The sequence below is a fragment of the Ptychodera flava genome, chromosome 6, assembly GCF_041260155.1.
Source record: "Ptychodera flava strain L36383 chromosome 6, AS_Pfla_20210202, whole genome shotgun sequence".
NCBI lineage: Eukaryota > Metazoa > Hemichordata > Enteropneusta > Ptychoderidae > Ptychodera > Ptychodera flava.
In genome coordinates, this window is record NC_091933.1 from 23,841,211 (window position 1) to 23,855,702 (window position 14,492).

Sequence of the window (14,492 nt, forward strand, 5' to 3'; positions counted from 1 at the left end):
TACAATTTTTTTCATTTTGATATATTGATCAGTAGGCCAGCAACCTAAAAATGTTTGAAAGCTTGCTGGGTTCCTTTGGTTATTGTTAGTTCTTGTCAGAATTTATAGCTGTGATTTAATAGAAAGATAACACATCATACACGATGAGTGAGTTTAATTCCATTGGACTCACCTACAAGACTCCTCTACGTGTATTCTTCAGTTTAAACCACAGGTCTCATAATCTCAAATTCTTTTACATATTTGTCAATCGAAGTCTTTGAGCGCCAAAGTCAATTTTTGTCACTTTTATAAAAATATATTCTAGCAAATTTTTTTCAGATTTTTGCCAAAATTTTCTATTAGTTCAAGATGCGAGGTATAATGATATTCAAATATGCAGATTACATTAATGAGCATTGTTTCGGTATTAAAATTCTATGCTAATGACCCTTAATCAATGTGGAATATTCATGTACCTCGGGTCTTGCATTGTATAAAAATTTTGATAAAAACTGTAGCAAATAAAATATGTCTAATTGGTCCAAAATTATCCAAAAATTTACAGAAAAATCTGCAAAAACTGGTAAATGTTGTTCTAAAATTTTGGTGGGAAAAAATTACGGCATTCAAAGGGTTAACATGAGAAAAGTTGCTGTTGCTGGTATTGTCAGATATATGATGGAGGTAAAAAAAATTCAAATCACCATGCCAGGTAATAAATGTACAGGGATTTTCTATAGTGCAAGAGGGCTGGTTGTGAAGATCCACACATCAAGATGTTAACAGGTGTGAAATATTAGCATAATAGCACACTAATTAATTTTTCTATCAAGTCTGATGGAATCTTCCGGACTCTCTTGACATGAGTGTTGTTGTACTGTGACTCAAGATTCAGCAACTATCTGATGACAACTGTTCATCTATGATGTATCAAAGCAGAAAGCAAAAAACTAATGATGTTGATTTTGGTGACAAAAAAAACCATCACAGTTTGTTTGTTAGTCATCTCTCTTAATCAGCGTAATTTTTTCATCATGAATATTTCATCAATAACTGATGATGAATAACTTCAGGTGGATTATTATTAATATCTTCATGGTCAGCTTCCTGCACCAGGTGCTCATCGCATCCATATTGCAATGGAACTCCTCCCCAGAGTGGCGGATATACCTGTGCCGGCAGAGTGACGGATATACCTGCGCCGGCACTGCCTCTCCAAGGCCACTGATCTTGATGAGATCAGAAGCTCGTCCCAGATTTTTATCTGCAATCACCTGACAAAAAGCAGTAGTTTCCATTATCTCGAGCGTGAAGCGCTCCAACGTACTGTCTGTGGGAACGAGGGGGACAGGAAAGATTTATATTTTGCTGTGACAGCTTTTATGTTTGTTTCTTGTGTAAACGAGACAGTTTTCACGGAAAAAAGCAATTCTGATGACCGTTGTGATCTCTTAATGACCAGAGACTAGACTATAATTCACTTGTTGAGGCAGTGCAGAGGCAGATTTTAGCACTTGTTTTGAGACAGAAGGAAAAGAACACCAATTTATATCATGAAAAACAGCCCATTTTCTCTCTTTAAAACAGGTACATTTATGTTTTTACTGAGGTTTATATTGAAGTTAAAATACCAAACATTGACAAACTAACTTCTTCCTGCAGTGACAGAGTGTCCTATCCCTGCGGCACAGTGTTTTTGATCTAAAAGTGACATTTTACCGTAATTAAAATTTCAAGTCTCAATCTCATTAATGTGTCTTTAATCGACAAGGTTGATATTTCTAGTTTAGTTTATCTTCGTCAGACAGACAAAGGACAGGCACAAAAAAATGGTGGAATCAGTGTGTAATTTCCCAAAGTCACCATAAAAGAAGTGTACGGTGATTATGTTGAATGCAGTCTTGCGTTTTCATCAATCTTCAGTGTAAAAATCCTTCCCTATAGAGGAGAATTGTTATATCGTTTTTTTTTAACTCAGAAAGTGTGTTTGTTCCTATGGTACAGGAATTGCTGATAACTTGAACAAATCCAACCACCTTTTCCATTCAGGTATTAACCGTGGAATCAGTCACTCTCTATAGAAAGCGTCAATGCAAGCTGTGTTTGTTACAAGCCATGCTGACACATGTAACAAAGCTCTGTAGTGTATCTCTCAAGGTCCGTGACACATCTTAGGATTTTTTTTTTCCTATTGGATTCACATTCCTACTTAAAGGAAGGCATCATTAGAATCGGCAAGCACAATAAGGCAATAATCCCCAGTTGTGTCAATTACCACAGTGGATCCACAGCTAAGCTAGCAATGTTATTGGTGTTTTGTGCGGATTTCCATTTCCCAAGCAACAGTCGCCAAGCAACAGTTGCCCCAGCAACAAATGCTGTAAAAGATCCTAATCTTCCCTCTCAATTTTTTTTTGACAAGTCTGCAACAATGAAGTCTGGCTACTCGGCTACAAATAAGATTCACAAGGGGTGATGAGACTATAGCGTGCGACGATGTCATGTACATGTATATTGACATGGAATTTGTCATATCTCATTAAAGCTTCATTTCTCATTGCTGGTAATCTTGTTGGAAGGGATGGAAAAGAGAAAGCACCAAATTCCTAAAAGGACTTAATTATTAAGGGTTCTGTGCAAGTACTTTTCCAAATGCTAAGAAACTTAGCCAATGGATGACCACACACAATAAGAGTGACTTCAGGGTAAATCGTTACAGGAATTATGTCAAATCAGATGATGTCAGGGCGAAAATAATAAAGAGGATATTTCTACGAGTCTTTCGTCATGCTTTAGTCTTTGGGTTTCATCAATACGACACATTCGTGAATGTTCGTCTAAAGACTAAACTCTAGATGCAATGAATATGTTTCAGTGGTCATCTTGGTCTTCAGAGATTCCATCTATTGGTAATTGAACAGTAAATTTCTCTTTGACGCATTCTGAAGGAACAAATTTTTCCTCTGTTGTCAAGATGACTTCTTACAAATTTTATGTGATCAATATATGCAAAGAGAAATTATTGAGTAAAACAGATCTTTCATATCAAGATTTAAATCAACGCAATAATATATAAAGGGACATATTTCTTGATATGGTACACGTATTCTGTGTTTTTACCAATTGAATTCACATTGTGCAAACCTTTATTTTCTGTTGAATTTTAAATCTGTAAGTGTTGAAACAATTGCCTTTCTGCTCATCAAGATTATGCCTGTTGAAATAGTTGCTGACTGACTTGAATTTGTACATTGTTTATTTGTATATTGTCAAAGGTTAAAAACAACGACAGTAAACACCATTTGAATTGTTTTGGGTCAATTGCATTTCATTGAAAAGTAATTTTAGTTACGTATGCATCTTTGAGGCACAGAATAAATTGTAATGATTGACTTCTTGTTATCATTGTTGTGCAGACGTAGAAGACAATGAGCTTGTAGATTTCTTCCATCTTTTATTGCAATGCAATTATGCCTAAATAGTTCTACTTGTGTTAAAAAGTAGACCACATTCAGTTGCGTTTATCCAGACGATCTATCCCCGAGGCCATAGGTCTCAACTATTTGCAACTTGCATAAATTCACAGATTCTGCCAAAGGCCAGGGTGCCAAGCAAGGGACAAACACTTGTCGGGTATGAGTAGAAGTGAAAATGACCAACAAAATATCTCTTTTAGTCTATTCTGGCAACAAAGTTAGCCAATAAGAGCATGATATATTGCTATAATATGCTTTGAGGTTATAACATTGAACTTGAAGAAAATGTACAGGAGGTGACTTTGAAATACTTGTGTCCCTATGCAGAAGTGTATGTGTTTACATATACGGTACTCGTCCGAGTATAAGCCCCAGGTTCGGCATCACTAAACAGCTGTAAAACTAGGGGAGGGGCTTATACTCGAGCAACCCCATGTTATCTGGCATGGACGCATAATTTATGCTAATTTTATGCACGATTTTTTTCAACACCACTCGATCTTTCTATCGCTTTCAAAATCGACTTACAGATCCAAAGAAACTGATTGTACAATTTCTGAATACAGAAGTGACATTTTGGTGAAATTCAGCGTCAAAAAACCCCCCAAACTTGAAACAAAGACGTCATGTATGCTGCTGATCAACAGTAATGTGAACAGGCATGCATTGCTTACACGGAAAGGCAACTCAATATTCCAGTATCAAACTGTCTACATCTTGTGAAAACAACAACATAGCAGTGAAAATTGTAATAGTCACCAGGAAAAGTCTTCACAAATGAAAGGATAATTGCTTCAAACAAAAGAAACTGCATGTTTCAAGCAAAAACATCGTGGCTGTGCATGAAAATGAACAATGGCCGACGTGAGTGAGACTATTCTATTTAGGCGACGGGGTGAGTAGGGTCAAGAATCAAGATAGTACTGGGAAAACGTGTCATTTTCCTTACGATGCTGTCAAGGGAACTCCAGTTTCCCATTGTTTTAACATCATTTAATGGTTTCTTTATTATCTAAAAGTAATTTTGCCAAGTTAAATGACCAAATATACTCTCCTAACCTTTCTGTATTTGAGTTACACTAGGGTAGGGGCTTATACACGGATGTAATGCATTTTCTAAAATCCTCAGAAATCAGTAGGGGGCTTATACACGAGCAGGGGCTTATACTCGGACGAGTACGGTATGTACATGCATGTGTGTTTATAGACTGAAGAGGGGAGACAGGCTGTCGTTTCATGTAGTACTTTATGAATCCAGACTCAAAGCAAAGACATTACCCCCTGTATGCTCTCTTTACATCATACCCCGGTGTCACTGGAGACAAAACTGAGACACCAAGTTATTTTACCTTAATTACAGTGGATTCACTAAAAGTATGATTTTTGTGTGATTTTTTTATGCGGCTTCCCGCAGAACGAATAAAAAATAAGTTAGCACTCTCCCCATTGAAATAGTTCTCTTTGCCAGAAAGTCATACTGCTGCTCACTTCCATCTTGGTGTCCGCAGGGGTGATGTAAATGATACCCAGCATTTTCAGGGAAGCCACACTGTGAAAATAGCGGTCACAAAAAAATGAGGATTTTCAAAATTTCTCCCACAAAGAATACAATCTGATGGCCGTCATCAACTCCTGCGATGTGGTATAATTTCCCCCGAGGAAGTGCACTATAATGCATCGTGTTGCATTTCATGTAATTTGTTTCTCAACATCTTTCTAGGTATTGCCGTATCACGGAGATGTTGTCCTTTAAAAACAAATTGGTACACAAATAGATGTCATCAACTGTCCTACAGTAATACAGTAGAACCTGTCTAAACTGGAAACTTGTCCAGACTCAAACATTTTTCTTAGCACTGCGCAGTGGCGGCCGTTCACATAGAGTGCCATGTTATAAGAACTTCTGGAATACAACATATTTTCCAGTCCTTTCCAGGGTTCAGTTTAGATAGGCTTTACCTTGCCATATTTTAAGATGTAATGAACAAGCCTGTTGTGTGCTGTTTGATTAAATCACAATCTTAAACAGAACAGATTCTTCGTACATCATGACATCAAAGGGTGTCTCTTTGATTGTTACATTCATGTGATCAGATACATGCACACGTACGTCTCCTTTAGAGAGGTTTTGTCAAAGCAGTGTCCTGATTATAAGAATCATACATGCATACATGTCCCTATTGTTGAAATAAATAGAGTTTAATGGACAAGTTTATTGTTGTTGAAGTATTTTCACCAAAAATATAATACTTACTATTGAGAGGTTCACCTGTCCCCATTATCAAGGTATTAACAAGTTTTTGTCCAAAGGGTATCCCTGTTGTCAGTGTTTTCATAATAGGTGTTTCAATCCTCATTGGAAAAATGGTTTAATGAGTTTCTTCCCATGGCTACTGTTTCCATTGGATATATGTCCCTATTATCAAAGTGTTACACCAGATGTATATCTGTTCACTTGCGTTGTAATCAGTTGTGTGTGTGTCAAAGGCGATTTTTCTCAGTCATTATACAATACAGATTCTAATATGATACATCACCATGTAATAGTTGTTTTCATTACTCTGTAACAGTTTACGTTTACATTTTCATTTCTCGATTCAGCTCTGGTGCTACAATTTTGCAACTGCTTTATGGACAGAGCTGGACACCTCAGGTCACACGCCGGAAGAGCTAGCCTCCATGTCCATGCTACTTAGCGGTAGTACCATGCTGGTCTACGGCGGTACAGGTTTCCCGTTCGGCCAGGCCAGCAGTCACAACCTCTATGCATACAATGTCAAAGATAAAAGCTGGGGTACGGTACAGTGTACAGGGGATGCTCCCATACCCACCTATGGACAGGTAAGTTTTTCATGTTTTGTTTTCTGTTTCTATATCATCATTCTGACTTCATTCAAATCTTGTAATAGATTTTGACACAATTGTGTGTGTTACATTTGATTATCGGGTTAGGGTGATGCTTTGATGAGATGGGAAAACTGGTAGCATTACTAATTGTACACTCTCAGTATTTGCCATGCAGTCTTCCTGTCATAAAATACATCAAATGCTGATGAGATAAATAAAAATGGAAAACCTAAACCCAAATAGCGAAGAAAATAACATCATCATCTTCCAAAAATTCTACAGCAGAGTTCCAATTTTATAATTTTTATAAATTAAATGATATTATTAATTATATTTATAATGATATGATGACTTATCAAACAGCATTACAAATAGTTTTGTTTTTAATGATGGAAAGGAGGGAGTTTTGTTGATACAACTTGGTAATATTTCTATCAGATTTGAACTTACAACCTACATGAACAGTATCTGCTCACCTGACGAAGGAGTCAGCGATTACAACAACTAGGCTACATCCCTTCCTCAAAGAAGTTGTTCAATAACCAAGCTAAATTGCCCCTTTGACCATGACCCCTCCAACCTACTGCAGTTCAATGAAGAAGACGTTATGATGCTGGAACATACATGCTATTAAACACAATTAAAACGCATGCTAACCCAATCCAAATAATAAATACATCGTAGACAAGATCGTGAGACCACTGCTTGTCAAGTTGAAGTTCTTGTAATTTGTGTACATGAGCTTCAGGAGACTCTAATCTTGGACATGTAGCTACTTATTACGCATACCTCATTCGTTCAAGAAGTTCAATTTTTCATCCACTTCTTTTGTTTTCAGAGATTGCCCCAATCTAGCATAACTGTCCACCCCAAATCCCAGTATACTGGCCCATCAACCCCATTGAAAACATTTGGAATGCTCCAAAAGGCAGAGGGTGAATATAACTGAGAGATGTTGTTATTTGAAAGTGAAAGTTAACCATATTTTCCCAACCAACCCTTTTCAACCTATCCCAACCTACTGGTATGTGTACCATCATAATCTTCCTCAAATTACCAGAACCCTTTCCAATCTACCTTCTTGGTGTACCCTGACCGTCCCTAATCCTGTCCAACACACCAAAACCCCAGCTTTAATACAGTCCTCGAATAATAATAAAGTTACTTTCCATCATCAAAACAGCAATGCAATCCAAATTTTCCCTCAACCCTCTTAACCCCAACCATGTGTAACCTCCCAGTGTTCCAGAATCTCCAACATACCCCCATCTTCCTTCTGATCTATTCCTCTGTGAATAATTAGATACTTTACCAGCAGCCGTACAGAAGTGCATTCTGGGTAGGAGTGACTTTTATCAAAGCTACTGGTAAACTTTTTCCAGAGTCATAGCAATGTAGCACTAGTTTGCAGTGTGGTACCGTCTAATCCTTGGGCTATTTTTACACGTCTAAGAATACCTGTGTTATAAACATGCTCACCTCACGACACACCATGTGTTCATGCGGCCTCCATACCAGGTGGTCCTGCAAAAAAGCCAACTTATTACTGATATCCACCTGAAGTCACTCATTTGTCAGAGTGTTGTCTAGGCATTTGTCGATGCTGAGTTCGCATATTTTAACATATTACAGTGGCTATGCATGCAATTCATGCACATTATACCATTTGCAAAGTGTAATTCAGTGGTAGAATTTTCACCCTGGGGTTAAAAATGATAATTTCAAGAGTTTGTAGTTTTGACTGCGACAGACCCATGTAAAGTGCAGTAGGCATTGCACCCCAGGAATATTTTCCATTTTTAGCTCCCATAGCCATATGTATATATGGCAATGGAAGCTATTCTTATAGGCTAGGAAAATGTCTGTATGTATGTATGTCTGTATGTCTGTATGTCTGTATGTCTGTGTGTCTGTATGTCTGTATGTCTGTATGTCTGTCCGTCAACATCAAAAACTCCAAAACCGCTGTACATTTCATCTTGATATTTGGTGTGTACATGGATGATGGGCTGTAGATGAGATTTTGTTCAAATGAAGTTGTCATTGCCAAAAATATGCAAATTAAGTGAAAAAATGTAAAAACAGTCAAAATTGAAAAAACTCAATAACCACTGAGCAGATTACATGAAAAATTAGCATGTAAGTACTTTGGGCTGACATGAAATGATTATGCGCATCTTGGGTCAGTATCTTGGATTTGCTATTTTTCATGATTTTTTTGTAATTTTCTCCCATTTTTGGTCAAAAAATCTCCTGCTCTGAAACCACAAGTCCGATTGATTTGAAACTTGGTATGGAAGTGCATAGGAGTGACCTTTCCCAAATTTGGGCAAACCGTGTTGAAATTTGCATATTTTTAGTTTACACGTCCATAGACTCCCATGTATAAGGCAGATCTCCATAGACTCCCATGTATAAGGCCACAAAAAATAAAAATTTAGTTTCTCATCGTATTCATATTGCAAAAAGGATGCAGTGACACAATTTTTAGTCCCCACGGATGAAGTCCAGTGAGCTTATAGATTGGGTCATGTCCGTCTGTTCGTCCATCCGTTCACGCAGATATCTCGGATATTTTGACAAAATGTCATGTGACCTTGATGACCTTTGATCTCAAATATACATATTTGTCCATAACTCAGTAACCACAAGTGCTACCACCCTTCATATATGGTATGATGGGACAGCTTATGACGCCACATATTGTACCTCATTAATTATGCACATATCTAATTTTGAGCGAGCCAATAGAGCTAGAGGTCTGATTTTTGGTATATAGGGATAACTTAGCAAACAATTTTTTGACAAAATTGTCACGTGACCTCGGTGACCTTTGACCTCAAATATACATATTTGTCCATAACTCAGTAACCACAAGTGCTACACCCTTCATGTTTGGTATGATTGGACACCTTATGACGCCTCATACTGTACCTCAATAATTATGCGCATATCTCATTCTGAGCGAGCCAATAGAGCTGGATGTCTGATTTTTGGTATATAGGGATAACTATAGGAGAGAAATTTTTTTACCAAATGTCATGTGACCTCGATGACCTTTTACCTAAAATATATGTTTATGTCAATAAATAAGTAACCACAAGTGCTATGTCCTTTGTATTTAGTAGGATGGAGACCTTATGACAACACACGCTTTACCTCATTAATTATGTACACATCTAATTCTGGGCAAGCGAATAGAGCTAGAGATCTGATTGTTTGCCATATAGGGATTAATTAGCAATATTTTTTTTTTTTTCAAAATGTCATGTGACCTCGATGACCTTTGACCTTGATTATACATATATATGCATATTTCAGTAACCACAAGTTCTATACCCTCCAATTTTGATAGGATATTAGACCTTAAGATGTCACATCTTGTACCTCATTTATAATGCGCATATGTATTTCTTGGCTGGCCAATACTGCTAGAGGTCTGATCTTTTTTCCCGATTTAGAACCATAACTTAGACATGCCTCATGTGTTTCAAATTGGGAACAACGACATAGACCTATGTGCCCATAGATCTCAACATATACACTCCAGTGATACTTCTTAATGACCACATTTTCCTGCCCCATCAAGACTAATACTCCTATTACAAGTGGAGACTATGTCATTGTAAATGACTTGTTGAGTTAATGGTTGTATCACAGTATTCGATATATCTAATTCTGTATTTTTTCCATTTTATATTCTGAATAATTACATTAAACATATTTCACTGTCTCCAGTACATTTCATTTAAGTATTTTCACTTCATGCACTTTATCCCTTTCACACATGTTCAAATATCTGACCAGAGAACAAACACTAAATAGTCCAGGATGGGAGCTACAGTGTCATTGACGCTATTTTTTGATCATTACTTTTATTCAAAATTTATAAAGTTTCTGACGTTTATGTAGCATGAAACTTTAGAAAGAAGAGTAGATACATGTACAGTAGTTCAGCATAATAAAATTTAAAAACAAATACAAACACCTGATAAGACACGTTGCCACGGAAATAAAAGTCCATAAATTGTGAAAATAATAGGTCAACGCTATCACTTCACCATTTCGAGGTGTGGCTTCACGCAGATGTCAACCGTGCAAATTGGTAACGAGGGGAAATCGTGATCTTTGCAATGGCGATGGAAGGGGTTGAAAATGAAGGAAGAATTGAAAGAAAAACAGTATTGATAGCGGTAATTTGATGGTAAAATATCGGGCAGCAAGAGTTGCAATGAGACAGCTGTAAATTGTAATTGTGGAAAGATACATTCTCCATGCTAATGGTGTGGATTTGGCAACCGTGCACACTGCAAGAATGAAAAAAAAAAACTAAACTGATAAGCCCACAGCAGTTACTGGATTTATAGGCTAATAAATTCTGTTAGCAAGGATCATTTTATAGCCCGTGTCTGAACTTACTGTCTGAACGGGACATAAAGTTGAATAATTCATGAGAGTGAGCAGATAGTGGGACAGGCTTTGACACCTACAGCTAATTCAGGAAGGAATAAGAAATTGTGACGGAAATGCAACCATTCTTCTTCTATGTAAAGAAAGTTGACATGTCAATGACGTGTTCATTGGGATGCAGCGCCTGCAAAAGCTGTTGAGATGGGAGTTTTGGCATACTTCACTTTGCACGCTCAATGCTGGTAATGGCTGTGTTTTCCTGTCAAAACTTCGACACACAGGGAGATGTCACGTTTTCTATGTGTTTTTTTCAATTCATGTTCATTTTTTTTTAACAAACAGTAAAGCTGGCGTTTGTTGTCATCACATACATAAAGTGTAAGGGAAGTTTTCTGTTTGAAAGAGTGAAAAGATAGTCTAAGAGTGACTTTAATCAAAGCTACTGTACAGTGAAGATAGACCCATGGAAGTCTGTTATCCAGCTGACAACTCTTCCCAAAGTTTGCTTGCTGTCAATAAATTAACTGTATTTGCAGATTTGATAGGGCTATGAGCTGTGAATCCTGAGAGAGAGAGAGAGAGAGAGAGAAAGAGGGGGGGAACTGAATGTGTCTCCAACTCTAGCTCTGTTTGGCAGCATAGTATGGACACCATCAAGAGACTGGAGGATTGATGTTTAGTAAAGTAGACTTGCGCTTGTGTGTTTCCATCTTTCTATCTAATGCTGCGCTGTCAAGACCTGCTGTTTAAAGTGCTGCATTTACAAAACATTGCAGAAAATTGCAAAGAAATCTGGTATCACTGCAGCATGGTTCATGCTGAACCATCAGAAAGAACCTTCTATTGTTTCTCATCTGTGGACAGCACTACATACAGGATGAATTCACATTGCTTTGTGCAGCCTTTTGTCATTTCTGATAAAAATCCTTGATAAAAAGAAGTTTTTTGATTGACAATTGAAAGAAAATGAGAAAGCTTAATACCCATGTCTTATTATTCACATCCTTTTTATGAGCAGCTATACTTATATTTTGTAAATGAGTGTAATACTGCAAAAATATCTTGACAGAGCTCCTAGGGATCCCCAAAGCAAGGACTCTGATAGTACCTAAAACTTCAGAAACTGGTAAAACGGAGAGCTATGTGAGCGGTCTGAAATCACCAAAGTGCGCCTGCAAACTGTGCCGGCGCATTTCAAACTGCGCCCCCATTTTGCGCCGGTATATTGCGCCGCCCAAACTGCGCCCTTACTCTGCGCCATTGCGAAGTTTAAATGTCAAGCACGGTATTAATAGTCTATTTTGGTTTAGTCAGGCGATTTCAAAGAAATATTCATGTTTTTCGTGGGAAATATGGTGAAATGTGTCACTAAAATGCGGAGGATGGGAGTAATTTTTTTCCGACACGTATGTGAAGTATGTAATAACATCACCCGAGAGGGAAGGTAACTCCGAGCCAGTCGAGTGTCATTTGCATCTTAAATCGACCTTTGAATCTGTTTGTAGTTTCTACCCGAACCTTGACGGTAAATACTTTCAAAGTAAAAAAAGACGCTAAATTTTACTCTCAAACTATTTCGATGGCCAAATATCTCTGCCATTATAAGTTTCGTAGGGTTACTCTATACTCAGTATATGGCGAGAGTGTCCTAGCTGTCTCAGTGTCCCATCGGAACCTCGTGGACCGTAATTCTTGCTCTAATTCTGCGACCTTTGAATCGTCTAATAATTGCTACTTCCAATTCATGACGACCCCAAATGATAACGAATGTGACTGATTCTGAGACTCTCAGTTCATAGAAGAGTCAAAGTGCGATCACGTTTGCGACTGAACTTGAGACTCCCATTTCGCTTTGTGATGTACATTTGCGAGTGAATTTGAGACCGGGTCTGAGACTCTCATTTAACGTGCAAACAGCAAATGCGACCGTCCTTACGACTGACTTCCTGACGTAAGTATAAACGGTACTGGAAATCGACAAGTGCGAGGCTAAAGTTACGAGAGCGAATGTGAGGGCTTGAAGTGTACGTGCTCACTTTGAAAGTGCGAGCGATAGTGAGAATGTGAAGTGAACTTGGACTGTACATAGTTAGTGCTTGTCAGCATTTATTTCATCACTTTGGTCGAATGAAAACTTACGATCAAAGTCATTGCTGAAAACAGCGATACGATCTCCATGGAAGTACAGTGCTGTGTATCATGAGCGAACAGCTGAGTGAATTCATCATTGGAGTCCCCGATGGAAAGTATTGCAAAACTCTTATTTTCCAAACACCAAGAAGTTGATATATTCGTCTAAATAAAAATATGAATGAGACATTCATCTTTACATAATGGAGAATAGAATATTATATCTGACTACGAAGAACTTTATTTACCAGGTTTTAAAAATCAGCGAGAGATTGATCGGGCTGGGACGTACGATTCACAGACTGATTCAAAGTGTTGGTCAAAGTGAAAGGGGACGCCATGAACACTCAATCCCGATGGTTATTTATATAGTTATGTCAAAAACAGGAGTCACGACCGTGATTAGGTTATTCAGAGTCAATTAACCTTGAAACTGACCAAACGATAGCACACAATTACATACAATCTAGGTCTAGAGTCCTGTGACACTATGGCGGGTTTCCGAGTCCCTGTCGCGGTTTGGAAAACGACCTGCTGACAGCTGATGACAAAACACGCTCATACTTTTGATCATAGACCCTGGAGCGATGTTTTGATGGATTTCTAGCTTCCTTACCCTATAAACAACTTGAAACTAAAATGAAAGACGAAAAAAGATCCGTGAACGGACGAGAGGTTTCCTGTAGAAACTTCAGATATTTACTGAGGCGGATCATCGATTTTTTTACATCCATGGGCGGATCATGGCAGTGAAATTTACCTCAATGGATGGATCAATCGGAGCACCGAGAATATTGCATTTCCCGTTTGATTTCCAAAACATCATCGTGGAGTTTCTAACAGAAAGGAAACAATTGAAACGACAACTGATATCGTGTCATTTAAATACGGGCTTTTAATCGTTCATTCATTTTAGTTACTATCGTCGTGCCGTTTTAGAAGATTTGTGAGGACCTAAACGACATCATGTGTTGGTCCATTGCCATGGAATCCTATGCCAACGAAAGGTGGTGACTTTTTTCAAAGTTGAATAAAATTTCCTTTTTGGTTGTGTTAGTCAATTAATCGAAATATTTTTGTTCCCAATTGATCATAAACCCTCGATTCTCCCGTCTATGATTCGATATTCACTGACTCATTCTTTCTCTTCTTTGTCGATCGATGAAAGTAATTTAATCTTCAATACTCTTTGACAGATGTAACATCTTCACCTATATATTGTCATTAGTTTCTAACCAACGTACAAAAAAATTGGCCCGTTTGCCAAAGCACATGGGTCTATGATTGCGTGAACGGCCGTACTCTATGCATTGGAAAGATATTCATGTTGCAGTCTGCCCGAAAACAAAACCCGAGGATGTTTAGGCGATAACAAAGGCGATGACTCAGTTGCATAAAACAAAACTAAACTTTTCGGACATCATATTTTTATCTTGGCGTCGATTCGATGTGCAACCATACGCTGATCGCCCATATTCTCCATAAACAGATAAAGCTAGTCATAACACTTCTGTGACAAATCCGTGGTGTTTCTCCCCGTGAACGTCCTTGAACCCGTAGCCGCGACCATTGTTTTTTGATGTGTTCCGTGCTTGATGATCGGTAGAATTAATGTATCAAAATTTGAAGACACATGTGACTAAATCC

The 14,492-nt window shown here is 37.9% G+C and overlaps 1 protein-coding gene across 1 annotated transcript in view; it reads left to right on the forward strand.

Moving 5' to 3' along the window:
* LOC139135244 (kelch domain-containing protein 10-like) overlaps positions 1 to 14,492 on the forward strand; it is a 90,148-nt gene that overhangs the window by 16,375 nt on the left and 59,281 nt on the right. Inside the window, exon 3 of the mRNA XM_070702535.1 lies at positions 6,060 to 6,299. Within this exon, the coding sequence (XP_070558636.1) occupies positions 6,060 to 6,299 (240 nt within the window). The remainder of the gene's footprint in view (positions 1 to 6,059; positions 6,300 to 14,492) is intronic.